General features: G+C 38.7%; 1 protein-coding gene across 1 annotated transcript; it reads left to right on the top strand.

Moving 5' to 3' along the window:
• The first annotated feature begins 6 nt into the window (after nt 1–6).
• On the top strand, nt 7–27,507 carry HSD17B3 (hydroxysteroid 17-beta dehydrogenase 3). Its single transcript, XM_075021332.1, has 11 exons — nt 7–2,757; nt 4,836–4,882; nt 11,005–11,080; nt 18,716–18,823; nt 19,570–19,637; nt 20,861–20,896; nt 23,050–23,084; nt 24,135–24,216; nt 25,856–25,921; nt 26,229–26,378; nt 27,068–27,507. The coding sequence occupies exons 1-11, from the start codon at nt 2,604–2,606 to the stop codon at nt 27,176–27,178; spliced, it is 933 nt and encodes a 310-aa protein (XP_074877433.1). The 5' UTR covers nt 7–2,603; the 3' UTR covers nt 27,179–27,507.
• The last annotated feature ends 486 nt before the right edge of the window (nt 27,508–27,993 follow it).

The following is a 27,993-nucleotide window of genomic DNA, read 5'->3' as shown; positions in this document are numbered from 1 at the left end:
AGTTTCATTAGTTCATTCTGTACTATAGTGGAAGTTATTTAATTCATTGTTCATGTCATGTTTTGAAAGTGCTTCAGACTTAGACTTCTCACCTAAAATACAGGCCTGATTCTCACAGTCTTTGTGATAGTATTACTCAGAATAATTTAAAAAATAAATTTAGGAATAATGAAGAGTAGGTACTATCTAGAAGAACTTGCAAGTGATTGCATCCTTTCACAAAGCAACTCAGCTTCAGTCACTTACTGTTTCCTTCTGTATCTGTGGAGATAATGTTGATTCCAGTAAATTTGCTGGTTGAAACTCTGGGAATATGGGCTCAACCAGGCACAACTCTCATGTTGGAATTTAAGCAATTACGGAAATGGCTATTTCATTCAGAACCTCAGTAATTGTGTCTTTTCAATAAGGTAGTAACTTAAAACTCATTTCTCTTAGGATACATCTGTAGACAGTCCTTACTTTTCTACGGATTTCATATTAGCTTAATATTAGAACAGTTGTAAAACTAGATGACTTATGCTGTGTGAAGCTTCATTTTCTTTCTTTTGGAAAAATAGTAAAAATGGTTAGAGAAAACATTAGTCTTCAGAATACATATTTTAAAGGATCAGTAAGTGAGTTAGTTTTAAGAAATACTGGATTGATTTCTGAAAGTCACATTCCCTCACAGAAGTGTCTTGCGGTTACATGTTGCTAGCTACAAAACTCGATTTTCAGAAGCCAGTCCGATATTTTTAAAACTTTTAAGTTCTACAGGTGGCAAGGTGTATTAACAAGGGAACATACAAAGAAACTTAAAAATGGTAACTGGACTGGAAAGGAATATTGTACTGTGCATCAATCTGTTCATACTCTTAATTTTGTAGGGATTGCTTAGCAGTGGGTTAGCTGTAATGGAGTGAGATTAAAAGTACAGTGGTCACCCAAAGAAGCTTTCTACCCGTGCAATGTGATTCCTGTGAAAGTCAGAGAAGCAATAGCTCAGGAAAAAAAACTTGGACTGGGCTGGATGAACAATGCTTCACATTCATATTTTACCTCTCAGTATCTTGGCCTGATTTACAAATACTAGGCCCATCAAGTACTGTAGGCATATCTCAGGCTTGCTACCAGCCTCTGGAAAAGAAAATGGCAAGGGAGCATGGGCAGAGATGGAAGTGCAAAAAAGAAGACTGGCAGCTATGGAAGTTTGTGTTTTGACTCCCATCACCAAATAGAAGTGATTTTTTTTTTTTTTTTTTTTTTGCATTTAAAGGAGGTATTCAGCATCAGCATATGAAAAACACAGTGCAACTTGTTAAAATTTAAAGTATTCCTTGAATAGTGAGTGATTCTTTGGGGAATTTGTGATTGCTTGTAAATATTTTTGAAAATGTAATATTCAGACCTTTTTTGATTTGAGTGGCCTTACTTATGGGGTAAAACAAAGTGAAATTTTAAGAGAGCTTATGCGTGAGGAAACTGGGTTGTTAAGCTAAGATGGTAATGATTTTTATATCTTCTTGTTACAGATAAGTTAGTGTTACATTTCTTGTGATTTCAGACATCAACTTTCTCTGTAATGCATCTGCATATTTAGGGGTGACTTGTGTTAAAAGTGGAAGAATATCATTAAAGTATATAGACAAATTTTATTTTACCTTATCCTAAGTGCATGTGTAAGCATCAGTGTTTCTCTCCTCCAGTTTAAACTGATCTTTGAAAAACGGATAATGTTTCAAATTGCCAGTGCAAAGAAGAGTAAAGGTTGTTTCTGTGATTTCCCTGAGAAATTCTATATGTTAACTTTAAAAAATTTTTTTAATCACTTGAAATCTGAATTTCATTGATTTCATCTCTGTCTTGCAGTGAGATACTGTTCTTGTAAGTATTTTTTTCCCTTAAGGTTTTGATACATGTCCTCAACTTTAATAGTAGTTTTTGTTCAGAAAAGCTGAAAGTCCTATTCTCTTGTTAATAGACTACTGTACTGCTGTAGTTGCACCATTTGTAAAATGGGTGCAATATACTAACCTTTTTTCAGAAACCTCTGAAAAGTTATATATAATATTGCTTTCTCTGTCTAGAATGAATTGGTGACTTTAGTAACCTTTTATTATTTTGTCTTCAAATTGGTAAATAAATTTGTTTTTCTGGTTTCAGTGCGAACTTGCCCTGGAAGTGTCTGGGCTAGAGTTTAACTCTTCTCCGTACGACGTAGTGCTGATATGTGTTATCCCCAAGCTTTGGATTATTCTTATCCAGGGTTTTGGTTTAGACCCATCTTTAGTCTCTATCAATCCTAAACAATGACAATAATAATTTTTTTTCTTCTTTTTGTTCTTGGGTAATTTCCAGAAATGGAGTGAAACCTTTCCTCTAAAGCACGCACTAGAAATCATTATTTAGTTTGGATTTTTTCAGCAGTTTACAAATCTGGGAGTAATGCAGAGATGTTATTCTAATCTAAACCCTGGACATTCCTTGGAAAAAGAAAACCACGTGATTTGATTAGACTTCTCACTTCTCTGCCAGTTCACAGAGACTAGCAGTGTGCTGGAAAGAGGCATTTCCCAGGGTGAAAGCAACTGATTTTCACTAGCTCACTGCCTTCATTCACCATGGAAGTGTTCCAGCATCAGCTACTCACTCTTATTGGCGGTGTTATCTGTTTCTGTACTCTGGTAAAATGCATCAGATTTATGAAATATATTTTCCCACATATCTGGAATGCTTTGCCTCAGACTTTCTTTCGATCGCTGGGAGAATGGGCAGGTAAAGGAAACTTACCTTCTTCTTGTAACTGAGTGGTGAATTGTTATGTTACAAATGTTTTCTTGCATTTTCTTACACTGTCCCTTCAGAACAAAATACAATTTCCTCTAGGTATGGTTTGCTTAATTTTTTTTTTGTTTTCTCCTACTAACTTCAGGTTTATGAGCCTGAAGGTTTTGTGTACTTGGAGAGAATGGAAAAATAGACAAACTGGTAACAGTTCACACACCTGCTGTGTAGATGTTAATTCTCTCCCCTTTCCTACTTTGATGTTTGTTCTCTGCTGCAAATGCATTAGTTTTAATAGCACTGGCTATATCCTCAGTTTTCTGATGTGAAGCAACTAGTTTATGTCTAGCACATGGTCTCTACTTTTCAAAGGAACTTTTCTTTATTCCCAGTGATGTTGCTGCAGTGTGTTTTTTTCTGAATGGGTTGCCTATCCTTGACTGTATCATTAACAAGCCAAATCTACTCTAGCCTAAAAACTTCAAAGGCTGCGACTTGGCAGTACTTTAAAAAAAAAATTTACACATTCTTAGAAAATAACAGAAATGTTTAATAAACTCTTCTTCCTAGTGATCATTGATGTTTTTCTTAAGCTTGTTAGGTTATCGGTAGGAAGCAAGAATGAGCAGGTACTACAGTTTCTGAGTTCCTGGGCTACAGATGTCACTGACAGTGGCATCTTGTTAATAGGTGACCCAGTATGCTTGTGCTTTGTTCCCTTCCCCCGCATTAGACACTTGATGTGACTGGATTGGATAGATGTTTAAGAAGTACATCTCACAGTGGATTAACAAGAAATAAAATCCACCCCTGTACAGAAGACCTGCCTGAATACCAGCTGCTTCTGAAGCAATACATAGGTCTTGTTTTGATTTAAGTGAGGCAAGGACCTCCATTCTGTGCATGAGGTGAGGAGCAGCGTGTGGAACTTTCTGTGTAAAATCCTTGTTTCCACTGAAGGTTGGGAGACTTATTTCCTTTAGTGGACATTTTATGCTCTGTCCTTTTTATAAACATGAAGTCTCCTGGGCCCAGTAAAATTCGTAAGGCTTGGATGATTTGCTGTATCACGTGGCAAATGAGATCCTGAAAATTATGAAAATTAAAGTTGGCAGGTGGAAGCTTGTTTCCCAACAGACTCTTGCTTTTCACCTGCAGGTCTGCTAGAAGGCTAAAGATCCACTGCTGCTTCACTGAGGGGTCTCTTTTCTCTGTGAAATGAGAGAGTAATTACCCTTCTGTTGGCAAAACCCTAACCATTCAAAATCACCTTGTTTCCCCAGTGTTTCTTGCAGTTTAGAAGTCCTTAATCCACTTTTTTTTTAATATTGACTCATTTTCCATTTGCTCTGAAAACTTAGCATGTTTACCTTGGAATTGCTTTAGTGCTTTCCCACTTCATTTATTTCTTCTTCATTTCTAAGGTGATAAGGATTTTATTTCTGTAGTTCCTTTTTGGTATTTGTTTGTGTAACACTAAAGGTTCAGGATGCTTTACAAATGCCAAAGCTTGTTTACTTTCCCAGTAATACTAAATCCAAAGGTAAACTAAGTAGGACAGCTCTGAAGCAAGAGTGTTTTATAGATGATGGTAAGTTTGCTGTGATGTTTCCTTACAGACAGATTTCACGTGTGAGAAAGTGTTATATCAGCTTTGGTGATCAGTTAGACCTTATCTCTGACCATTCTTCCACCAGCATATAAGTGAAAAACATGCAATGCAGAACTTGTAAAGTATGTATATAGAAGAAAATTCTGCCACCTCTTAGGCAATTGACTTGTTGCTTGTTGTTGACTCCAATGAAAATGAGAGTAAAGAGTACCTACTGCATCAGATAGGTTACTGTGGGGAGGGATTTGCTTTGAAGACAAAAAGTGCTAAATGAAGTAACAAAAAGATGAAAAGGTTACAAGGAAAAAAATTTTTAAAAAGATTGATTCTGTGCTTCAGTAGAAACATTTAGGTTGCAGTGTTCAAGAAACGCAGACGGTGAAGATTAAAGAATTCAAGAAAGAACAAGCTAAAGAGCTCCAAATGTGATCCTTGTTCTTCTTTTTACTTTCTCCAGTGGTCACAGGAGCAGGAGATGGGCTTGGAAAAGCATATTCCTTTGAGGTAAGATAGATTACTTACCCTTAAGTTTATGTTAACAAAATGGCAATTGCTACCCCTTCATCAGTCTCTGCAAGTTAGTAAAATCATTCTAGGATTCAAAGCCACTGTGACAAACATGGTGCTAATCCTTTGCCCCTGTATGTGCAGAATAGCATTAATCAAGTTCTGAAAGGGAACTGGTGCTGGATTTCAGAGGGAAGTCATTCATGCCTCAATGGTCTTATCAGACCAAGGAAATAAAATGAGTAATCCAAAAGATTTCACATTGTCTGTCCAGGGTAGGAAGTCTCCTAAATTGTCCTTTTTTCTCCACTTCTGCAGCTAACCTGCTTTTTTACTTTCAGTGGGGTGATCCAGCATTAACATACAAAATGTAGTTTTCTAGCCTTTATACTTTCAAACACATTTTGAAAGATGTATCTGAAACAACAAATAACAGAGAAATCTGTATAAATTAATATAAACTACAAGTTATGGAAATTATCAGGAAACCTAATGGTTTAATTAAGAATCGGTAGTTCTAGGAGGCTGCAGGAGGAGAGAGGAGCTCTGTGCTGTCCCTGTAGCTGCTACTGTGCAGTCCCTTTCTATTCACCTGTGCTAATCAACACTGAAGGCAGGGTGGCCTTGTACTGTCTTGCGCCAGCCTTGCTATTAGTGATAGTGACTGAATGGTAGATTTTCTCTTTGGTGCCTTCATCCAAAACTGGCACCCTTTCTAGAAGCTGAACAGCAATGAAATATGAGTTGTTGCCGTCAGAGCTCAGGTGATCACATGAAAACTAGCAGCCTGTAATGTGCAAGAGTTTAGATGTGATGCCTTCTGCTCGTAAATTATAAAATCTGTCTCACAGGAAAGGAAAATGAGTTGGCTTTTGAATTAATTTACAGGATTTTTAAACTAGTCTTTTCAAGTGTATGCATTGTTTAAGCACTTACTGCATCATTTTCAGTACTGGGAATGGCAACACAGTAATTACTTTTGAAAGTGCATTGAATGTAGGAAGCACAAACATGAATACCAGGTATTACAGTTTAACATTTGGCATAGTTCTGATAAAGTTCACAAGCCTTCCCATGGGAGAGAAGGGAGAATGTTGCCTTCTCTCTGCTCAATGAGTTGCTGCAGTGATGAGCAAACGGGAAGGGTCTGATGACTACATAGGTCAGGGGAGAATGCGATGGCGTCAAGACAGGGAGAGGAATCATCAGAAATTAAACATTTATTTAACACCACGCCTCTGGGTGTAGTCACCTGTACACGCAGCTTGCTGAACTAACTTTGTGTGTGAGCATCTGGTGGTATTTTATCCATATGAAGGCTGCAGGAACCTGTGAATATCTAGATCAGAGCCTTTGTCATTGTTCTGCTTCCTTTGTGCTATATGGGTTATGCAAGACTAAAGCCCATTTAAAAGACCAGCTATAGCATGTGAATGGTTGCTTTATACCATGAGAAAAAATAAAACTACTGTATTTTTTTTTAAAAAACTTGGCTGAAACTGGCTAGATTTTGTGGAACATTTATTCATTATTTTTGGCTTTTGTGGGATGACTGAGAGCCATCTTTATCCACGCTGAGATGTACCTTCCTCCTCAGGTGGTCCCTTTGATTGAAGCTGTGCTCAGCTACTGCTCTGTGGGGCAGATCCCAAGGCCACACCACATGAGCTCAAAGCTTGGCACGTTATCTCTCTGGCTGAGGTCAAAACACACACTTGTGTGTGGCTTGTGGATAAATAAATCTGACCCTGCTGTTTTAATATCTGTGTGCCTTTGGAGTTTCTGGCTCAGCACTGCTGTCTTGCTGGTCTGGTGTCAGGATACAAAATTCTCTGATGTTCTTCTGGCATAGGTTGCTCTGGTGTTATGGGCTGATGTGAAGGCAAGCCTTGTTTGATGGCCACAGCATCTGTTCTTCTAGAGTTTGAGCTCTGACACCAAGTGATGAACTTCTTTCTGACATCCTGAGCTCAGGCATGGGCTGATAATAATTCACAACTAATGTAAAGGCTTCACATTTGTTGATAGTATATGGTACAGGGGACTAAGGAGAGCAGTTCTTGTGTTTTGGAAGGCTAGTGTGATGTGCCTTTCTCTGTTTGGTGTTCTATGTGGAAATCCCAGTAGGTGGTTCATTGGGTCAAACCCAGCAGACTGAGGTCCAGGCGAAGATTATAATATTTACTGGTTCAGTACCCTTATTGCCAAGGTTTATGGCTAGATACAGGTCTCTGCAAAGTCTGTAATCTCAAGAGCTTGCTGGGGCTATGTAAGGAGCCCAGCAGCTGTGAGGTTTCAGAACACTACTTTATTGATGCCAGGACACAGACTTTTCAGAGCAAATTATTGTCCCTACAGTTTCCCGAGCTTGTATTGAGAGGCAAGCATACAAAGAACTTGAGCTTATTCTCTTCTGCATGGAAGTCCAGGCTTCCACGAAGGCTCTGTCTCTATTTCTAGCACGTCAGGGTGATTTTGAAGGACTGGCATTCTTGAGCATAAAGACCCGAACCATTTAAATGACTGCTGTGATGTCAGACTACTGGCATTTTGGATCGTGTTTTCTATACTTATTCCAAAAGCCAGGTTTCTGTTAGATCTTGTCCATTAGGTCTTGGGCTGATGGGGTTTAGACTCACCAGACTTGTAATAAGGAAAAAAACCAAGTTAGCTGCGATGGTGCTGCTAGGCTGTCACGTCTCTGCTCAACTGTTAGCGTTTCAGGCACTGGTGCAGTCTTGTTTGTTCTGTTTTCTGATGTAATAACTACAGATGTGCTTTGACATCTGTTACTGACTTAGCACCTCAGACATACTGGGTTTGTGGACGAGGTCATGCTGTACTCAGAGATTTGTGGTTTAGCCTCTGCACACTTCTCATCTGAAGTCAGGGCACAAGGAGTATGTTGGTGGCTTACATGGTCACCATTTTTGTTAGTAGTTTATAACCTTCTTACAAGTCAGGCCAGTGCTTGTATTTAATCAATGTTTTAGCAGACCATTTTGAGGCAGGCACTGCAGTCATTTGTTAATACAACAGTTTCTCAAATCTTAAACCTTTGTTTCATTTCCTGAAATCGTGCATAGTATTACCAGCAGTATAATATAAGCTAAATATGATCTGAGTCTTCCTGCTCCAGTTGCAAACCTATTCTAATTTCTCCACTTGTTCTTGGATTTATTCCTGGAAATACTGCTCTTCTACTTGCATTACACAGGTGCAAAGCTAGCAGAAAGATTGCAGAATCCTTCTGCCCTGTCATCTCAGTCCTGGTCTGCTGCACCAAAAAGGGTTGAAAGATTTGAATCATAGAGACCCTACTGGTCTGGACACCAGGCAAGGAAAGAAAAGGGCTGAACCGCTGAGGACATATCAGCACAATCCTGGAGAAGAGAGAAAAATCTGTTTTGTAATACGTAGAAATATACAGTAGGCAGCTACAGATTCCATAAAGCATTATTAGGGATTTTAAATTATTACATCTAACGATCCATGTAGAGTATAACCAATTTGTCAGGGTAACTGTAGTAGCTACATGCATGGTTTGAATCTAAAACCTGTGGTTTGCCTTTTGTGAAGCTTTATTGTTTAAAAACTCACCCCAGACTGAGCTGCAAAAACAGGCTAGAAAATGCAGAGTGACTTTGTACTAATTTAATGTAGGTTTAAACTTTTTAATGATGAGTTTGCAAGATTCCAGAGTGCAGATCCTGCTTGATCTTTCTTCATTATTAGCCCCATTTCTAAATGCTAAATTGTCATAATTCTTTATGACGGGAGTCAGTAATCTTACATTTTGGCAGACTGAGGTTCAGGAGCAATTTAGTCCTTTGCCACTGGGAGTCAGGATTTCCTAACCCAAGCAGGTTCACGTTACACAGTGCTGGGAGCCAGTGCTTATTCTTAACTGTGAGGGGAAATACCATCCTCTAACGTCAAAGCCTTTGCATGTTCAGAAAATGCTTTGTGCTAAAGTCGTCTACCCAAAAAGTTACCTTTATCTGAAATGTGGTAGTGTTAAACCTGATTTAACCTTTCCTGTGCATAGCCAGGAAATTCTTTTCTAAATGAGGTTCTTTTTGTTTGAGAGTGCATTTAAATCTCACGGTAGTTGCAGTGTCCTACAAAACCTATTTCTGAAAAGGATGCACATTTTCTATGTGGGTGAGGAAGCAAAAGAAGTGCTTAGGTGTGTAGCCTCTTTTGCCTTGAGAAATAGTTGCTGCAGCCTTATGCTTCTGATTAGTCTGGTGTACAGCAGCAAGGGAGAGTCCTCTCACCCAATGGTTAATCATTTTATTGGGTTGCCACAAACATGTGCTTTTAGCTGAAATCCAATGCAATCTTAGCAACATGAATAATTTTTTACGTAGGTTTTATGAGGGATTTTTTACCAAGTGAAATACAGAGACATAGCTGAGATGATATTGAGAAGCCCAGTGAAGCAGAACTTTGTTTTTATCTTGTATATGACATGGTTGATATTTGGTCTTGGGTCTGAAGGCACAAAAGTTAAAATAATTCCCATCCAAACACCCCCAAATGGCAGAAAGGAGCATGTGACCATGGAAACAGAGACCATGTCTCCGACTGGAAACAGCTTGAGTCAAGCTCATTGTGGACAAAAGGAAATCTGCCAGTATGTATGCAATTAGAGTTCTCTTCCTGAGAACTTCAAATGGAGCCTTTAAAACAAGCTTTCAGAATGCCTGAGCATCTGAGTCTGTGCAGCTGGTTTTGGAGCACTGGTCAATTACATTAGACGGTCTCCAAAAGCACAAAATTGTGACCGTGGTCTTTGTGCTGAAAATGCAAGTAGTTGCAGCTGATGCATTTAATAGGTGGTCTGCCCCTCGTACTCTCGATGTAGCAAATTTTTGAACAAAGGTCCTTATTCCTTAACATTCTATGCATTGTTTCAGAAGAGCCCAACAGGACAAACTGTTTCCCTTAGATAGGTTTAAGGAGAAAGCATTGCGAGGAGTCAGCTATGGAAATGAACGGGTCTTTGCTGGTTAGTTTCTTCTTCTAAGCAAACCTGGTACTTTCAGGTGACATCAGCTTCATCTTTTGTGCTGACTAATTTAGCTCCCTTTCTCCTTGCTCTCACAGGCATTTTTCTAGTTTCAGCTTTATCTTTCTTTATGCACACAACTCTGTTCAGCTTCCACTTGTTAATAACTTAGTTTCAAAAGCTGGAGCCATGTTTCTCTCTCAGGCTTTGCCTAAAACTCTTTAACTGATGGGAATGGGAGGCCTCAGGAAAACAGGAGAAAACCATTCTCTGTTTGTTCTGCATTTGTTCTGCATATGGTAATACCAAACTGACTATAAATGGAGTGTTGTGTTAAATAGTGTTCACAGCTATAAACTTCAACTATTGCCAGCATCTTTGTGAATGTACATTTCTGTACATTCTGTATGTACATACTGTATACATACATACTGTATTTTGAGTTTTGATGCAGGGACTTCACATTTTTTCCTTGGTTTCTTTCCTTTTTTTTTTGTTGCTTTTTTTTGTTTTAGTTTGCATCTAATGGAAAAAAGTTAAAGTTTATACATCTGACCTGTGTCAGATTTTATTTCTATTTAAAAAATATGAATAAAGTCCAAGGTCCAAATCCTTTCAAACTCTTGAGCCTTCAATTCAATATGCTTAATCTACTTCCTCCGGATAAAAAATGTGAGGGTGGATGGTGATGTTGTAAAATGGCTGGGAAGTCATCAACATATTCAGTCTCCCAAATCCAAGTAGAAATAAAAATGTGTTTCTGGGAACTTTCATGTTGCTTTCACTCCCTGCAGACTTTCATTCATTTGAAATTGGCTCAGATTGTTTGTTTTTCTTCATATTATTGGGATTTGATTGTTGTCCAGCATATTTTTCTTGTAAGGGTCCAAGATTATACAGTGAAGTAGATGTTTTGGAAGACTGTTAGAAGACTGATTATTGTTTGGCCTAGTTTTAATATCTGTTGTTTACCCATTAGGCAGGTGACAGGTGAACAAAAGCAACTTAAAAAATCCATGATTGCTTTAATTGCAAAACTGGAAAAAATTGAAAGATTCTTGTCACCTTACTCTTTCCTAACAACTTTTATATTCCTCTCCTGTAGCTGGCAAAACGTGGATTAAATATAGTTATGATAAGCAGAACTCTTGAAAAACTGCAGAGAGTAGCCTCTGAAGTTGGTAAGTGTTTGCCTCAAATTTATCCTCCTGTTTAGCAGGCTGGCTTTACATGGATCTGATGGTCTCTTCCCTTGGTACAGTACCTAGTACAGTAGGGCTCCAGATATTGCTACAGATATAGCCCTAGGTATTGCTCCAATTTTTGCTATTACTGTGTTGCTTGAACCCTTCTAGTTACGGATTGCTTTAAAAATATAAGCTATCATTCAAAAAGCATAGTGGATTTAATAAAAAAAAAGTGAATGTGGGTACTTTACTCTCTTCATCTGCCCTTAAAATCTGTAAATACAGGCAAAGAAGATGTAATACTAGAGTTGTTGGAGGGATCTATGAAACAGTTTATGCTTGGAAAAATAAGGTTACCTTTAGGCTAGTTGTTGGAACATGGCAAAGGAGGAGTAAAAATGATATCAAGGTACCTGGTTTGGATTTGGTTTGTTTGTTTGTTTAAGGTTTTCAAGTTACATTTGGCTTTTGGTAAAGCAGTTAAAAATAATGTGTCTTTAGAATCAATGTTCCCTTTCTTTTCTTTAAAGGAAATTAGCCATTTACTCTGGGGAATGGCTTGTTGCAATACATTAAGATTGATGGTTAGGATTTATTTAGGAGTCAAATTAGTTTATACCCTCCGTTAACTTTAAAGATTGATGTAATCAAGGTTATTCTTCCCACTGTCTCTTTTTCTATACATGGCTTCTATCCACCAGATTCCTTGATTCACAGATTCTTGTGTTAAGCACGTGTCACTCCAAGAGTACACCTGTGTCAGAAAGACTTGCCTTTAAGCAGGCTTAGCAGCTGACTCCAACAGAGTATCAGGTCCAGGATACTTACCTGCAGAGAGAGGAGTGCGTCTCTCTGCAGATATGTGGCAGACTTGAAATAGGTGAAAAAGTCTGTAACTTCTGAACCTGCAGCCACCAAAATCAAAGATTGGGCCCTGAAATTTTCTGTCCAATTTCCCTCCCTTTTTTTCCAGGGATAGATTTATTTTCCCTTGGGAAGCAAGGGGTATCAGAGGAGGAAAGCACCAACTCCCTAAATAGTTCCTATAAGCAGTCGTATCTATGAGACCAATGTGACTGTGGCCCACACTAGCCTCTCAAGTAAACAGCCATAAAAAAATTATTTCTGTGGGACTTAGGTCAGCTCTGGTGTCTTTGTTGCATTTCTTTGCAGCTAAATGTTAAAGAATTACAATAATAGAAACCCGAAGAAAAAGAATTACAATAATAGAAACCTGAAGAAAAAAAGGCTAAAGAGTTTTTATAGTTTCTTTGCATTGTAAGTTATAATCAGAAGCAAAGAATGAAAACAGTAAGATTCCTGAAACTAACATAGCTAAGTAGAAAAAAAGTGGTGGAGGGCTGGAAAGATGACATACTGTCAATTCCTCTGCACTGTAATTTATTATAAGGCCATCCACTGGCCACCTTCCTAATTGAGGACATACTGTGCTGAACTGCACAGCAGCATGTAATGAAGGACTTCCACGTCCTGAAAGGTACTGCTGAGATAGCCTACCTTGCAATCACTCCTACACCTTGTGCAAAAGTGACCCGTGACTTTTTTTGGCATGTGAGGAAGCTTCCCTGACTGCAGCAGTGTTATCTATGTGATCCAAGGTGCTGAGAGGTGGATGGTGTGACCCAGGAGCAAAGGCTACACTGATCAGGTTCAGCTGGGTTGTGGGCATAGAGTCTTCCCTAGAGTTTTCTGAAACTGGTGGCAAATCCCAGTGAGATTTTTCCATTGTTTTCAGTGGGTTTTGGCTGAAGCCCAGAGTGACTCTTCTGTTATCTATTGTGTCAGGTTGGAAATGAGTACATAAGAACAAGTAGATGGCACAAACAAAAGTAAGGAGAGGAAGATACAGTGATGAAGAGCATAGAGTATCTGACTGGAATCAGCAGGGAGCTCTGGATGTGGGCTTACCTTAAAGCTTTGGAAATGTTCCACTGATTCCAATTTTCAGACTCAGGCTTTACTGTAATTAAGCTAAGCAGTCATTGGGAAGGAAGAAAAGTTAAACTTACTGTGCTATTATGTGAGTAAATAAACAACAGAAACCAAAAATGAAGCAGAAACTTAACCTAAATGATTGCACTGTTTTCTAAATTTTCTAACCCTCACTGACTTTTCTTTCTAAACTGCTTAAACAAGCAGTATCTCACTCCAAGCAGCTATCATTACTGTGAATTAACAGGCGAGGAGATTAAGGCATAGAGAGGGAGAGAAAAAAAGTTTCTTGTAGGCTTTGTAACTTTGTTGCAGGACTGGACACATTGCTCTTGTTTCCTTTTTCTTAAGAGCTACACCATGTATCTTTTTGCAGTTACTTGGACACCATAATGAAAAGACTTGCCTCCCTTTTCAAACTGATAATATTGTTTGCCTAATCATACTGTCACATTCAGTTTGGATACTGAAAAAGTAGAAATTAAAAGAGTCTAAGCTGTGGGTAATTTCAGAGACCTCAGTGTTTAGCTTTCCAAGTCCTGTGGGGCACAGGTGTGCGTGAGAACAGCTTTCAGAGCTGGAGCAGGCAGAAATCCACAGTAAGGAAAACATTTCTCTAAAGCAGCACTGGAATTGAAAACCAGATTTCCATCCACTCAGACTGCAAAGCTCTTTTAGAATGAGATAAAAGATAACAAAGTAAGTCCTGTGGAGGGCAGACACAAGATCATTCATCCTGGTTTCGGCTGGGATAGAGTTACTTTTCTTCTGAGTAGCTGTGTACAGTGTGTTTTGGATTTAGTGTGAGAATAATGTTGGTAATATGCTGATGTTTTAGTTGTTGCTAAGTAATGCTTATCCTAAGTTAAGGGTTTTTCAGTTTCCCATGCTCTGCCAGCAAGCAGGTGCACAAGAAGTTGGGAGGGGACACAGCCAGGGCAGCTGACCCAAAGTGGCCAAAGGGGTATTCCATACCATAGAATGTCATGGCCAGTATGTAAACTGGGGGGAGTTGGCTGCAAGGGGTGGATCGCTGCTTGGGAACTGACTGGGCATTGGTTAGCGAGTGGTGAGCAATTGTGTTGTGCATCACTTGTTTTGTATATTCCAATCCTTTTATTATTATTATTGTTGTTATTATTGTTATTATCATTATTACTTTCTTCCTTTCTGTCCTATTAAACTGTCCGTATCTCAACCCACAAGTTCTACATTTTTTCCTCGATTCTCTCCCTCATCCCACTGGGTGGGGGGGAAATGAGTGATTGGCTGTGTCCCCTCCTAACTTTTTGTGCCCTTCCAGCCTTCTTGCTGGCTGGGTATGAGAAGCTGAAAAATCCTTGACTTTATATAAACACTATTTAGCAACAATTGAAAACATCAGTGTATTATCAACATTATTCTCATACTGAGCCCAAAACATAGTACTATACCAGCTACTAGAACGAAAATTAACTCGATCCCAGCCCAAACCAGGACAATTGTATTTTATTATTATTATTGTTAGGATGACATTTTATTTTACTTTAGTTATTAAATTGTTCTTATCTCAACCCATGACTTTTACTTTTTTTTTTTCTGATTCTCCTCCCCATGCCACTGTGAGCAAACATCTCTGTGATGCCTAGTTGCTGGCTGGGCTTAAACCATGACACCATTACACCATCTGTACTGCTCATTTAACACATTTAGTACTGTGGTTGTGAAACATTGATCAAACCATAATACCAGGAGATTAGAAATGATGGAATGTTATTAAATGCACTTCTTTTTTATTTCTTTTGCCTACATTTCCTGACAAGCTGTACAAGCATAGCTATGTCCTAATTGAAAAGTTATACCTTAGAGTCTACTTATATGACTAGCGTCTGTACTGTTTGGCTGTTAATGTGAAACAAACAAAAAAAGCCACTTCTGTAGGACATAAAAATTATTCACAACAAGGGTGGTTGGGGTTTTTAGGGTTTGGTTGGTTTGGGGGGGGGTTAGTGTTGGATTTGGGGGGTTGGTTTTTTGTTGGTGGTGTTTGGTTTTGGTTTTTTGTTGTTGGGGTTTTGGGTTTTTTTGTTTTTTTTTTTTTTTCCTATTGAGAAGAAATAAATTTGTATTTTGGGAAAGACAAGGTGTGTGATCCTCAGAAAGCAGTGGAAAATAAGTTGTACCAGTTAAACTAGCTGAGCATGCTAATGAGTTTGGGTTAGGTGATGCAGGAAGTAGCTTATCCACCTCTCCCTCCTGAAATTACGCCTGTTAACATGAAACAAAGCAGTGAATAAAAAAATCATCCCACACGGTTGAGAACAAATTGTACCTTGCTCCCACTAAGACCTGTGAAGGTCCTAATTCATTTAGCTGTCCCACCTGCTACAGGTTCAGTTTCCAATCTGCTCTACTGGGCCCTCTACCTCTTGCCCTTCCTGCTCCAAGAGCAAAGCAGATAACAAGCTGAGATCACTGACTAGCATAAAACAACCCACTTGGCACATCCTTCCTTCATTCTCAAGGCTGTTAAAAATGCCTGTTGTGTCTTGCTGATCCCCTGGGGTAAAGCATTATTGCTCAGGACTGTTTTCCCAATATGCACTACTACATAACAGAGCACTTGAGGGCCTTGACCAATTTTATGAGTGCTCTAGTAACTACTAGCAATTCCCATGGGGTTTTTTTTGTTTGGTTTTGTTGTGTTTCACTGAGTTTATGTTCTCTGGTATCTTCTGTCATCTTCTGCAGTTCTGCTTTTACCCTCATTCTTTTTGTTTCTTCTCTATTTTCCTGTTATTTCTGAAACTGAGTTATCTTGTATTTCTGAGGAGATACATTTCTCCAAGAGACTTTCAAAATGTAGCCAGTACTTGTGTTTTATAATCTAACAGAACTTTTTCCATTTCTCCCCAGCCTTAAATCTTTTTTTTTAACGTTTTTCTGTTGTTAAAATAACTTCTCATTCGACTCTCCTCTCTGCAAATTTCCACTGAATATGAATGCCATCTTAGCCTGAGTGCTTCTCTCTTCATATTCAAATTTTGATGTAGTACTTCAGAAGGGTAACCTCTTTCCACAAAGATCAGTTCTTGTGTCATCAGGCATTCAGTTTGCTACCTCAGGTGTTCAGAATATATTCATAACTGTCTAGATAGAAAAGGAGAGTTTCTGGCAGACTGCATGTCCTAACGAACTTCATGCTTCATCCTGATTTATTCTCTTCTTGGTAAATTTCAAAAGGCAGCACATTATCCTATCTGACATGTGGGATTCCCAAGTGGTCTGAGCTCAGAAGGAGTTAGGTGTATCATTCTTAATGATATATTTTGTAACACATCAGTTTAAACAACTCAGTTTGAGTTTTTAATTTTCCTTAAATTATTTTTCTCTCCATTTTTAAAAAAGACAATAACATGTCCTGGTGTTTGAAAACCTAGGCTTTTTGCTTCTGGCACACTTAGGACTTTTTAAAAGAGTTGGAATAGCTTGTGCCTTCAAAGACTCTCATAAATCTTTGTCACAGAGAGGGAGAGACATAAGAAACATTGAAAATTATTTTTTGGCTCTCTTCTTTCCAGAACTGTTATAATTTTCTGAAGTGCTATCCCTGGATAATTCATTTATCAGCACGATAGTTTTATTGTTTTTTAATACATTGTTTTATTATCAAATGAGAGAGGAAAGCCACCAGTACTTGTTTGTTGGCTGACAGTGCTGGTTGCAGCAGTACAGTTCTGTACAGTCAAGGGGTTGCGGAGAAAGACCAAATGGTTTGTTTGATCCCCATTTTTACATTGCTCTAGTTTTGGTTGCCCTTCTGATTGCCCACAAGAAAGATGGCCATGACATCACTACACTTTTTAAGACCATCTCCTTTTGTTTGTAGAGCTCTTCAGTCAGAAGATCACTGTAGGTGTCTGCTCCAGCTGTTGCTCTGTTCTTTCCCACTCACTGCATTTATACTCACAATGTCCTTTTCTTTATAGTTGTACCATTCCCCCCGCCTGGGACCACGAGGGGGTCATTTGCCACTAGAGTTGCTTTTATAGGTTGAAGGTTCAAAGGGTGTTTCATCCCTTTCATACACACAAACGCAGCTTGGAAAGAGGGCAAGAAAAAGGGCACCCCTTCCTCCTTTCTTCTGTCATGGAGACAGATGTCCTTTAAAATTGCACATAAGACACAGCCTGCATTTCAGATCTGGAGTCAGAGTGTTTGCTGTTTCCTCAGACTGCTTGCATTACTGGAATGGCGTAAGGTGGTTGAGACTTGCAGTGTATCGAGGGACAAGGAGGAACAACAGGGAGGGAAAAACTTTCTCTCATCCTCCAACTCAGGCACTGTTCTGTTGGAAACTGGCCTGCTGGACCCAAAGCCAGCTTTCTGCTAGCCTTGCTCTCCTGTGAGAGCTGGTGCAAGGCTTCTTCCTAAGCTCTGATGCACACCAAGGGATGAGGCAAGATTTCTGGGTAGAAATGAGTGAGTCTGATTCCTATTCAAGGCAATGCTCTCTGTCGCCTGTATGATAAAATCAGGCTCTGAACAAGCAGAGGTGGTTTCCCAAACAGGACCCAAAGCAGGGTTTCTGCCATCCGCATGCATCTAAATTCCTGCCACTTGCAGTGAGTTTGCAACTCAATTGTCTACTGACATTTCCAAGCTTCACCTATCACTTTTCCAGCAAACTTCATCTGGATTTCAGGTTGCCCATAAAACTTGAAAGCAGGTTTAGTAGCAAGAATTTACAATGTGAACATCTAGTTAGAAGAGATCTTACTGGGCCCCTTTAATGGAGAATCTTGCTTTTAAAAATGAGTAAATAAGAGCCTTTACCTCTTTTCCTCATGAAAGTTCATTGAAAATATGAACAGCAATAAATCAACTGCTGAGAAAAATGGTAATGTACAGCTGGGCTCCACTCCTGCATAGCAATGAGACTGGAAAAATCACACACATTTCCTTTTCCCTTCTGTGTAAATTGACCTTGTAAAATTTAAGCTATACCCTCCCCTCCCACCCACCCCCCCCGCCCCCCTCCCCAAAAAAAGCCTTTTAGTCCTGCAAAATCCTGGGGAAGGTTCAGTCTATGGGAGTGCAAGTATCAAAACAGGAGAGGAATTATTTGAAAATAATACAGAAAATACTTCATCACATCCAGCCTTGTTTTCCACTCCTCCTATGTAAAAAGAAAAGTTCTGCTTATTAAAATGGTCACCTTATACATGAAAACACTTTTAAACCATTCTGCAAAACTGTGCTTATGTAGAGGATCTGGCACCCACATTCACTTGTCTAATGTATGCTGACAGTGTTCATTTATAAATATTATGATAACCAGGGAAGAAGTCCTGTGTTATTTATTTCTGTTTGTTTGTTTGGGGGTGTGTGTTGGGAGGGGGGGTTCTTACTGAATGACCAAATGGTGTTTAGATTTTGTGAGGGAACTTCATTTGATTTCAGGGCATAAATTCATCCTATATTTGCCAGGTCATTTCCCTGAAAACAACTGGGTACAGTGAGCATGTTTTGCTTGTGTTGTAATATTTCTTAAAGTAAGAAAGTTGAAACAGTTGCTTACTGTACAGCCAGCATTACTAAATGAGACATCTGATTGTCTCTCTCATTACTTAATTACAGCTCCCCTTCTCTCTGGGTACATGCAAAGGGGTTTTCTAATTTTTTTCTTAATTACAGAGCAGGCCACAGGTCAAAAAGTGAAGGTTATCCAAGCTGATTTCACTAAAAATTCAGTATATGAGAATATTGAAAAAAGTCTGCAAGGCTTGGATATTGGTGTTCTGGGTGAGTCATTAAGGTCTGTTAATTGAAGAGTGTTTTATGGCTGCAGTGTATTAAACAGAGAATTGTATGAATGATGTGTCGTAACAACTTGTTAGCCAACAGTTAAAATCAAGCATATAGCTGCATAATGCATTTGAGCATTACTTATCATGAACAAGTTTTAAAAGTGAATTAGGATTCTCCAAAAGCTTCCTGTTTCTCTGTACAGTGGCTTCTGTACTGTGAAACCTCTTCTGCTACTTTATAAGCAGCATCCAGCTTGTGGGGTGACTTCTTCCCTATTTGGCCTCAAGGAATTAATTTTCACTATTGTTTTTTTTTTACAGCTATGTGCAATTCTTACATTCAGTCTGAAAAGAGCCTGTGGCTAACACTAATTGGCACAATCCATGCAGCAACAATGAAAACATGGGGGTTTTGGAAGTTTTGGTTGGGTTGGGGTTTTTTTTGGGGGGGTGGGGGTGAAGAAAATAATCCTTTTAATAGTGAAACAAAGGAAACAACAACAAAGCACAAATAAACAAACAAAACTCCAAACTGTAGCAACAGACTATTTTTCTGTTCCCTGAAGTCAGCACTGATCAGTGTCAGTGACTTCAGTGAGAACAAGACTCGATGCTAAACAGCATTTCTCTTCAAATACAACTCTAAAGCTCCTGGTTCTCAAGGAGAAGCCATTTGTTTAACTGATTGAACTATGTGCTTTGTCTAGATTTGGTTCTTATCATTATATTTCCTTTGATTAGTTAACAATGTTGGAATGCTTCATAATCCTCTTCCATGCCGTTTCCTTAATGGACCAGACATAGATGAGGTAGGATTACTCTATGGGTTTCTACTTCCAATACAACAATGAGGAATTGTAATTCCATTTAACAAGGGACAGATTCTGCCTCTGCTACAATCAGTGTGTATTTAACTATTCAGTTGAGTGGGAAAAAAACTGGGCCTGAAGAAGCGCATTTTGATTTGTTTTTAATGCTCAGAGGAGCTTGCAAGAGAAAAAAGAACGGTGGATTTCAGCCCAGTGGCAGGAAGCACCCAGCGATAGAGGGGAGAGCGCAGCTGGCCTGGTTGTACCAGGGATCAGCAGCCACTCTGGCTCACTGCTCACCTGTAATGTAATGGGGTCCAGCCTGGTCACAGCCACAGCTGAAGTGCTGGGTTCTTGTTAGTATTATTAAAACTTACTTCCTTTGGAACACGATTGCTTAACTATGGGGGGGGGGGGGGGGGCGGGGAGAAGAAAAAAAAGAAAAAATAAACCTCATTTAAACACAGTTTATTTGGGGGGGAGGCGAGGGTTAATTTATACATGTATAATAATTTGACAGGATGGAGGATGTGATCACGTTTTTTACTGCCTTGTTGTTATTTACCTCTATAGTATTAGCCATGACCCCCCCCCCCCCCGAATTTCTAAATGAGAGTTTCCTGCAAAATTTCTCAGGACCCATTCAGTCTATATATCATCGCCTATCACAAATCAGAGATCCCTAAGCAGGCTGCTCGCTTGAGAGCTGCCGCCGTATGATGGCATCTCTGCTGCCGCTGCTACCACTTGTGTTTGGTCGCTGGTGTTGGGAGCCTATCTATCTCTGCATGACAGTGCTTTCACTGCACGGAGGGGCTACCTCTGTCACCGAGAGCCACTCAGTCTCTGCCTGGCACCTCTGTACTCTGTTGCCTGTGTGCAGCCAGCTTGGTTTGCTCGTGCCATCACCGCCTGGACACCCGGCTTCCAGCTCTCCCCGCGTGCAACGGCGCGGCTGGGCAAAACGGAGGGCACGGAATCAAAGGGATGCAATGCAGATTTGAACAGCGTGTTTAAAATAAAATTCGTCGGGACTTACTTGCCTTTGAGCGCCCCACATCATAGGCACAGTCAGTGACAACTTGGGGCAACCTAAGCAGCTCTAAAAGCAACTGCCTTGCTAGAAAGCTTTCCAGTTGGAATTGCTAGCTTTGTTTCCTAGATAAGCTACAAATTCTCTGAGTGTGTTGACTGTGAACTTACTGTTTTCTTGGTTCCTGCAGAACCTCATCAACTGCAACATTATTTCTACTACCAAGGTATGTGAAACACTAGCATCTATGTTACATCTGCAATGCATTTTACTGGAAAAAAAATTAGTCCCTCACGAGAGTGACCAGCTAGCTTTCCTGTGTATTTTCATTTAATTTATCAGCAGATAGTAATTTTCAGCAGGATTGTCAGCATTATTTTAAGGACCCCATCTGTTTCTACTGCCTATGAAATATTTTTATTAGAGCTGACTGAAAACATTTTAACACAGTTGCTTGGTTGAGACACATTGTTACACTGCAGCTGAAACATTTTGCAAAAACATGTTAGTTTTGGTAAACGGGGATTTGTTTCAGAATTAAAATCTTCAAGACAGGAGGATATGCAGTTTGACTTTTTGCACTGTACTTGCATTTTTTTGTCACAGTTCTGTTCTGCAAAAATATTTTTGTACCAGGGCAGGACAGAAACTGAAGGAGCTGACTCCTAATTCTGTATTGTTACCTCTCGGTGCTGGTTGGCTACTTCCCTTACAAGAACAGTTATGTTCATGGTTTCCACCTCTGATTAAGATTTGTATTGCTCTGCTGTTTGCAAGCAGCATGGTAACATGAATAAGAGCAGAACAAGAGCTTTTTAGTTCATCTCAACCTTGGCTAATATCTTTCTAAACATGACATGAAAATTATCAACAGATGTTCATCTTTCTTTGGCTAGCAAACTTCACATCCAAAATTTGTCCTGCTGCTTAATGACTTCAGGTAGTAAATCATGTAATATCAGTCATTTGAAACAAATTCTTCCATAAAGTAGTTTGGTGAACTTCCTACTCCTAGGTTTTGTTCTATTTATACGTCAAAAGAACAGAAATACCTGCAATATCTGAATGCTACATATATATGCCTCACAAAAAAACAGGCGAACATTTTGTACCCTCTCAGTCTGGATACAAAAGGTTTCTCCCTTTATCATTTCCCAGCTTACGCATACCTAAGACTCAACCTCTTCTGCTTCACCAGGGCATGGGAATTCCTATCCCCCGCTGCTGCAGCCATGTCCTTTTCAGTCTTTCATGAACATTCATTCACCTTCCTCCAAAATACAAAGAATAAATCATGCTCCTAACTAGAATTCCTCATGGTTAGGTCCAATGCATCTTTATATCTGTTTGGGTATTTTTTCTCCCCTCTCTGCCTTGATTTCTGTAGGATCCTGCTCACCACTTCTTGCAGTGGGATGCCCGAGCTCCAGGTATTCCCGGCTATACAGACGTTAGCAGGATTTTCAGCACTGCAAAAGCAGGACCTTTTCCCATGCTTTCCACTTTATTTGGAAATTCCCCTTCACCCAAGCTGATGTGACCTTCCTGCATTGTTAACCTTTCTGAAAATGAAGCTTGTGAACCCCACCCTGCTCCTACTATGCTGTTGTGCACAATGACACTACTGCAAAAATAGGGAATTATCAAGGATTGAATTAAGCTGCATCATTCATTTGCACTATTTTTCATTACTGCCCTTTACAAGTTAGGTCACACTCTTATCCTGAGAAGATTCATACATTATATGTGTTTTTATAAAGAGTCAATAGTGTGAGTATGAATTCCCTAGGGACTTGGGCTAACTATCAATAATACTCTTCAAATACAACAAAGAGAAGCAGATTTCTTACCTAAAAATGGATTTAATTTCACTTTAAAAATCATAATTGTGATTAAGTCTATTACTAAAATAAAAATAGATGATTAAACAATGAGCATCAAAAAGATCCTAAAGCTCTTTTTGGTTGCAGAAAAAACCGTTGTCTTTTCATGATTTTCTGCTATTTCTGGTCCAGGTAGAGCCAGAAGTGAAAATACAAAAATGCTGTGAAGTTGAATTTCCCTTACAGTTATGATTCAGTATTGAAGAATGAAGAAATTCAGATGCTGTTGAAAATCTTTGGATAAGCATAAGACTTTCACTGCTTAGAAGACTAACCTTTGGAATTTTTTGAAAATTCAGATGATTTGCAGACCATTAGCATTTCAAAAATGTTTTCCAAAACTTTGAATGTGCCACATTTTAGCTATTTGAACATATGTATACATGTGTCGGGGGCTTGAGCAAGTGGAAAATCTTGTGAATAAAACAAGATCAGTTGAAAAATGCAATCAGAAAGAGGGAGAATAGATATAATTCTTAATATACTTGTCTTACAGATGACAAAAATCATTTTGAAACAAATGGAGACAAGGTAAAAATAATTTTTTCTAGAACTTTCAATAGCTTTTAGCTGCTAAGGCCAGTTTATTTGGTGGTAGCTATGCTTTTTCATGATTAACTTCTGCATTTTACACTATGTCAATCAGTAAGGTTTCTTCTGTTGCTGTTAGTGCTGTGTGAATGAATGGTAGGAACTACCACAAATTGTCAGTCAACTGTAGAACAAGACAGAAAATATAAAATATACATCTGTGCGCAGTAAAAAACATGCAGGTGCTGCAGAAATAAAATAGCATCTGATGGGTCTGATTAGGCAAGAAACAGCATTTGAATATACTGTCATATTCTTCTAAGAGTGGTAGCTATGCTTGGAATAATACTTTTCAAGCTCTGGAAATACCTGTACTACACCAGACAGATTAATTCAGCTATGCAATTAAGGATCCTTTTTCTCCTTTTAATACAATGTGTATTTTAGACATGGGGGTCCTCAAAACAGAAGTTAAGGTCTTCAGATGGATTTTCTAGAAAACATTGTTAACTACTGCATTTTAGAGGCCAGTGCATGCTTTTTGTTTTGGCAACAAAATAAGCTCTTACTCTTTAATTGTTTTGTGGTTGTTTTTTTTTTTTTTTTTCCTGGTTGTTGCTAAATGGATTGTTTTTAGTGATTTGTACAGGGAGTTGTGAATAGGGAAGCTAAAATAACAGATGCATGGAGCAGGAGAAAGAATGTGCTGGCTAATGAGCAAAGGGGACCTACCAATTACTTAGAAGCATAAAATCTTTCCTCTGATGGCATTTTTTCTCTGTAAGATGTACAATAGCATGTGCAATGTTCCCATGGTTCTGATTGCACTAGGCATTTAAATTTCACTTATGACATTATTCCTAGCTGGTTTAGACTTAATTGCACCTAACTAAACTGTAAAAATTGGATCCTTTGAAAGTGTAGTGTACAGTAAAATAGGAGAGGTATGCCTTCGGCGGGAAGGGGGGGAAGTTGTTTTCCACTTGTGCAGACTTTAACTATAATACTGTCAAATGTAAACTGAATGTAACTGTTCAAATTAAATTTCAGACAGAAGGGTCTTATTCTGAATCTGTCCTCTGGTCTGGGTACTTTCCCTTGCCCATTATACACAATGTACTCAGCTTCTAAGGTAAGTCTTTCACATTGCTTTATAAAGAAATCCCCATCAAATTGTTTACCAAAGTGTTTGTATCAGCAATACAGGTCCAGGTTTTCAGGACATAAATCAGTGTTGCTCCACTGAAATAATGAAGTAATGTAAATTAGCACTAGCCGAGAACTAAGAATCGGTGAAGCTATGTAAATGAAATCTGGCTGAAGGTATGTCTGATGATTGGAACATTTCTGCCTTTAATTAAATAGTATTATACCAGTGCTCACAACCTATCCTCATTCTGGGAAATGATTACTTTTACCAGGCTGGCTTAGCTAGTTTACTCAAAACTGTAGATGCACAAAAGTGCTAGATTTTGCTTATGGAACCAAGAATAAAATTCCTGGTAGGTGGGTGGTGAGTTGCCTGAATTCATAGATTTCCCTTTGAAATTTTGCTCTGGATTAAAACCCCAGAGCTTATAAAAATGAGGAGTGAATGATTTTTACTGAAACTCCAGAAGCAATTTGCTCAGCTCAGGTTTGCTTCCGATGAAAAATTCTAACAATATTTGCCTGAACATGGCTAAAGTTCAGCTTGGTAAGAAAAAGCTAGTTATTCTTGGTAAGAAAGTCTAGTTTTCCATTTCCTTCTTCTCTTTTTAACATAAGTTTCTCATTACTCAGAACTTGAACTACATTCAAATCAGACAATTTTAGCTCCTTTAAAAAAGTTTAGGCAATGTTTTTTCAAAGTCATATGGTACATTTGTTGGACTTCTTTCATTCTTGGCTATTTTTTACCTTTGTTTCTTTTTAATGGACTTTTTTTGCAATACCCTGAAAGGAAACTATTTTACATGTCAGCAGATTGATGTTTGATGCAATATCACAACACTATTGGTATGTAAATTGTAAGACGTGTCAAGTGATGGCTTCAAAACTGTCATTTTTTTCTCCTTAGTAGGAGTTTTATATTTCTAATTACAGAGGAATGATCCAACGTTGTCAAGTTTCTGAATATTTCTCAAAGTTCTAACTGCTAAAACCAGTCTTAGAAGAAACTCAACTTTCACACAAAGAAGTTAGTATATGCATACTCTTCATGGTGTGGAGAAAAACTTAGAAAGATAAACCTTAAAGGTTGAAGCTACAACCCCCCTCCAAATTCCCAAATACCTGGCTTTGAAAATCATATTTGTAGGCTATGCTAGTAGGTATACAGTGAAGGCAAGAGTTGTATTTTGCTCTTCTTTTTATTGCAAGAGAAACAGCAGTGTAAGTGTTGAACTGGGAGAGTAGGTGTCAGCCAGAGATGAGAGCCACATGAAACAATAGCTAAAATAAATGGGACTCAGGTATTTATATCTCTGCATTTTCATAAGCGTGACAAAGCTTTCAGTCCAGTCTGCAGTAGTACTTGGTTTATGTCTGGCTTGGGCCAATGCCAGGCTCCATCTTTTCTGGTGCAGATAAAGAATCAATCTTGCCATTGCTTATGTGCACCAGCAGAAAATGTGTCTTGAAAAGTTCATTTCTATGTTTTTCACCACTGCACTGTGCCTTAGGTTGTATGATGTCCATTTTTATTAAGGGCCTGCTTACACATATTTGTGAGCATATGTGAAAGTACATAGTTTCCTATGCTAATGTTATTTTGTTTTATCTTATCCTAGGCTTTTATAAGCACTTTCTCCAAAGCACTACAAGCAGAGTATAAGGCAAAGGGAATTATCATACAGGTGATGGTATATCTTGCTGTATTTGCCTTCATTTTAACAAATTCTTCAAGAACATCTGAGATGCCTAAATCTGTATAGTGTAGACAACCTTGGGGAAGTGCTGGGTGATACTGTCAAAGCTCTGTCTCCTCCCTGTGTGCAGCTTTTTTCCTTAGTCTACTATAGTACCGTTACTTATCCCACATAGTGCCTTAATCCATTGCAAAGATCTGTTATAATTTGTCAGATACTGTGGGATTCTGCAGAGTGAATGGCCTTATGTAAAAGTTAGATGACATTACACCATTATTATGATTTCTTATTTTAGGTAGTGGCTCCTTACAGTGTTTCTACTCCGATGACAATGTACCAAAAACCCGGGCTTATTACAAAGACAGCAGAAAAGTTTGTTAGTGAATCACTGGATTATGTCACCTTTGGAGATGAGATATTTGGATGTTTAGCTCATGAAATGCTGGTAATTGAATTTGATACTGTGTAAATGGGTCCCAAAGGCTGAACCAAGGCTGTCTGGGCTCAGCAGCTGCTTTTCACTGATTTCAGAGACCTTAAGGTTGGACATCAAATAAGAAACAGTGACTAGGTTGTTAAGGCTAGTATGGCACCAGTAAACTATGAAGGGAGGAATACACAAGTAAAGCATAGTGGTATCAGCACAGTGTGGCTTTCTCCACTTTTGTGTCTTGAGCTGAGCTCAGTTTGATATCTGGTTAGTCTTTATCCTTTTTCTAGCTGCTTGCTTTCATGACCCTATTAGGAACATTTCTGAGACCCCTACTCCTTTATAAAAATGGGCCAGCAGATTCAAAAGTTATTAGTGGGGAAGGGGAAGGACATAAAACTAGACTGTGCTATCATATAAGCATCATTTCCTTAGGATATCAAGCTAACAAAATACAATAAATATTTATACATGGCAGCTGTTAATGATGAACATTAAATGAAAGTATAGGGAAGAGAACAGATTTGCTGAAAACTGAGAGGAATTAACATTTCCCTCTAAGAGAAATGCATATACTGAAAGTATAAAGTAAAAGTTTTTGCATTTGCTGTTTTCTATGACCTTTCTGAATACTCAGTTAATTTCTTTCAAGACGTTTCTATAACCTTTTGCCTTTGTATTGTTTTTGCTTGATTATTCCAAAGGCGTGCATCCTGCAGTTCGTCCCTTTATGGGTGTTCCACAGTGACAGAATTCAAGAAGCAGTCCTGCATGCATTTACCAGTTATCTGAAGAAGAGGTGGAGGAACCCCTAACAGAGTAATTTTTTTTTCAGAAGACATGCAATGTGAAACCCCAGCAGGATGCATTTTACTATGTCTGTGTGTGTATGAATGTGGAAGGAATCAAATGAGTTTGAGCCATAGCTCCATCCAAATCACCTATCAAGTGATAAATGATTTGATCCAATGAATCTATTAAGTAAATTCCTTTCTGTCCCTTTCCAAAGACCATAAAATTTGCTAGAGCTGTTCCAGTAACTTCTGTAGGCTTCAGATAGGTTCTAGGAGATTTATGTTACTATTTTAACATAAGCTTGGAGGCCACAAATATTTACGCTTATTTGATGTTCACAAATAAAATAATTTACTTTAATTCCAAACTTGTTCACAGTGTATTTTGATGCTTTCAGTGAGTGTTTTGTGTCTTTGGTTTCTTCTGGAAAGGCAAGGAAACTTGCAAGAAGAAAAAAAGAAAGCTTTCAGAGTGTAAAGTACACATGGGACCTTTGGAATACTGCAACTTTAAAAAACGTACTTCTGTCCAGAGCCTGTGAATGACTTCATCCTCTGCAATATCTGATATGGGCTGGAGGAGGCAGGAGCACAAGCAAATATATGCAGTAATTCTACCTTCCTGGATGAATCCAGAAGGCAAAACTTTCATTGTAGATACCTGTGAAGATCATACTGGGTGCTATTAAAAAGCATTTCAAGTCCAATGCAATCGTCATGCACAGTCAACATGGGTTCACAAAGGGAAAGTCCTGTTTAACTAATTTGATATCCTTCCATGATAAGGTCATTCACCTAGTGGATGAAGGGAGGCTGTGGATGTAGTTTTTCTTGAT

The sequence above is a fragment of the Buteo buteo genome, chromosome Z (genome assembly GCF_964188355.1).
Source record: "Buteo buteo chromosome Z, bButBut1.hap1.1, whole genome shotgun sequence".
NCBI classification, from domain to species: Eukaryota; Metazoa; Chordata; class Aves; order Accipitriformes; family Accipitridae; genus Buteo; species Buteo buteo.
The sequence above is the reverse complement of the archived record's forward strand: the minus strand, read 5'-3'. Positions and strand labels throughout refer to the sequence as shown.

Excerpts from the sequence above, each read along its gene's own strand:
- HSD17B3 (XM_075021332.1), top strand. The coding sequence starts at position 2,604 with ATGGAAGTGTTCCAGCATCAGCTACTCACTCTTATTGGCGGTGTTATC. Across the intron at positions 11,081-18,715 it reads GAGAGTAGCCTCTGAAGTTG|AGCAGGCCACAGGTCAAAAA; the intron begins GTAAGTGTTTGC and ends TCTTAATTACAG. Across the intron at positions 23,085-24,134 it reads TTGAAACAAATGGAGACAAG|ACAGAAGGGTCTTATTCTGA; the intron begins GTAAAAATAATT and ends ATTAAATTTCAG.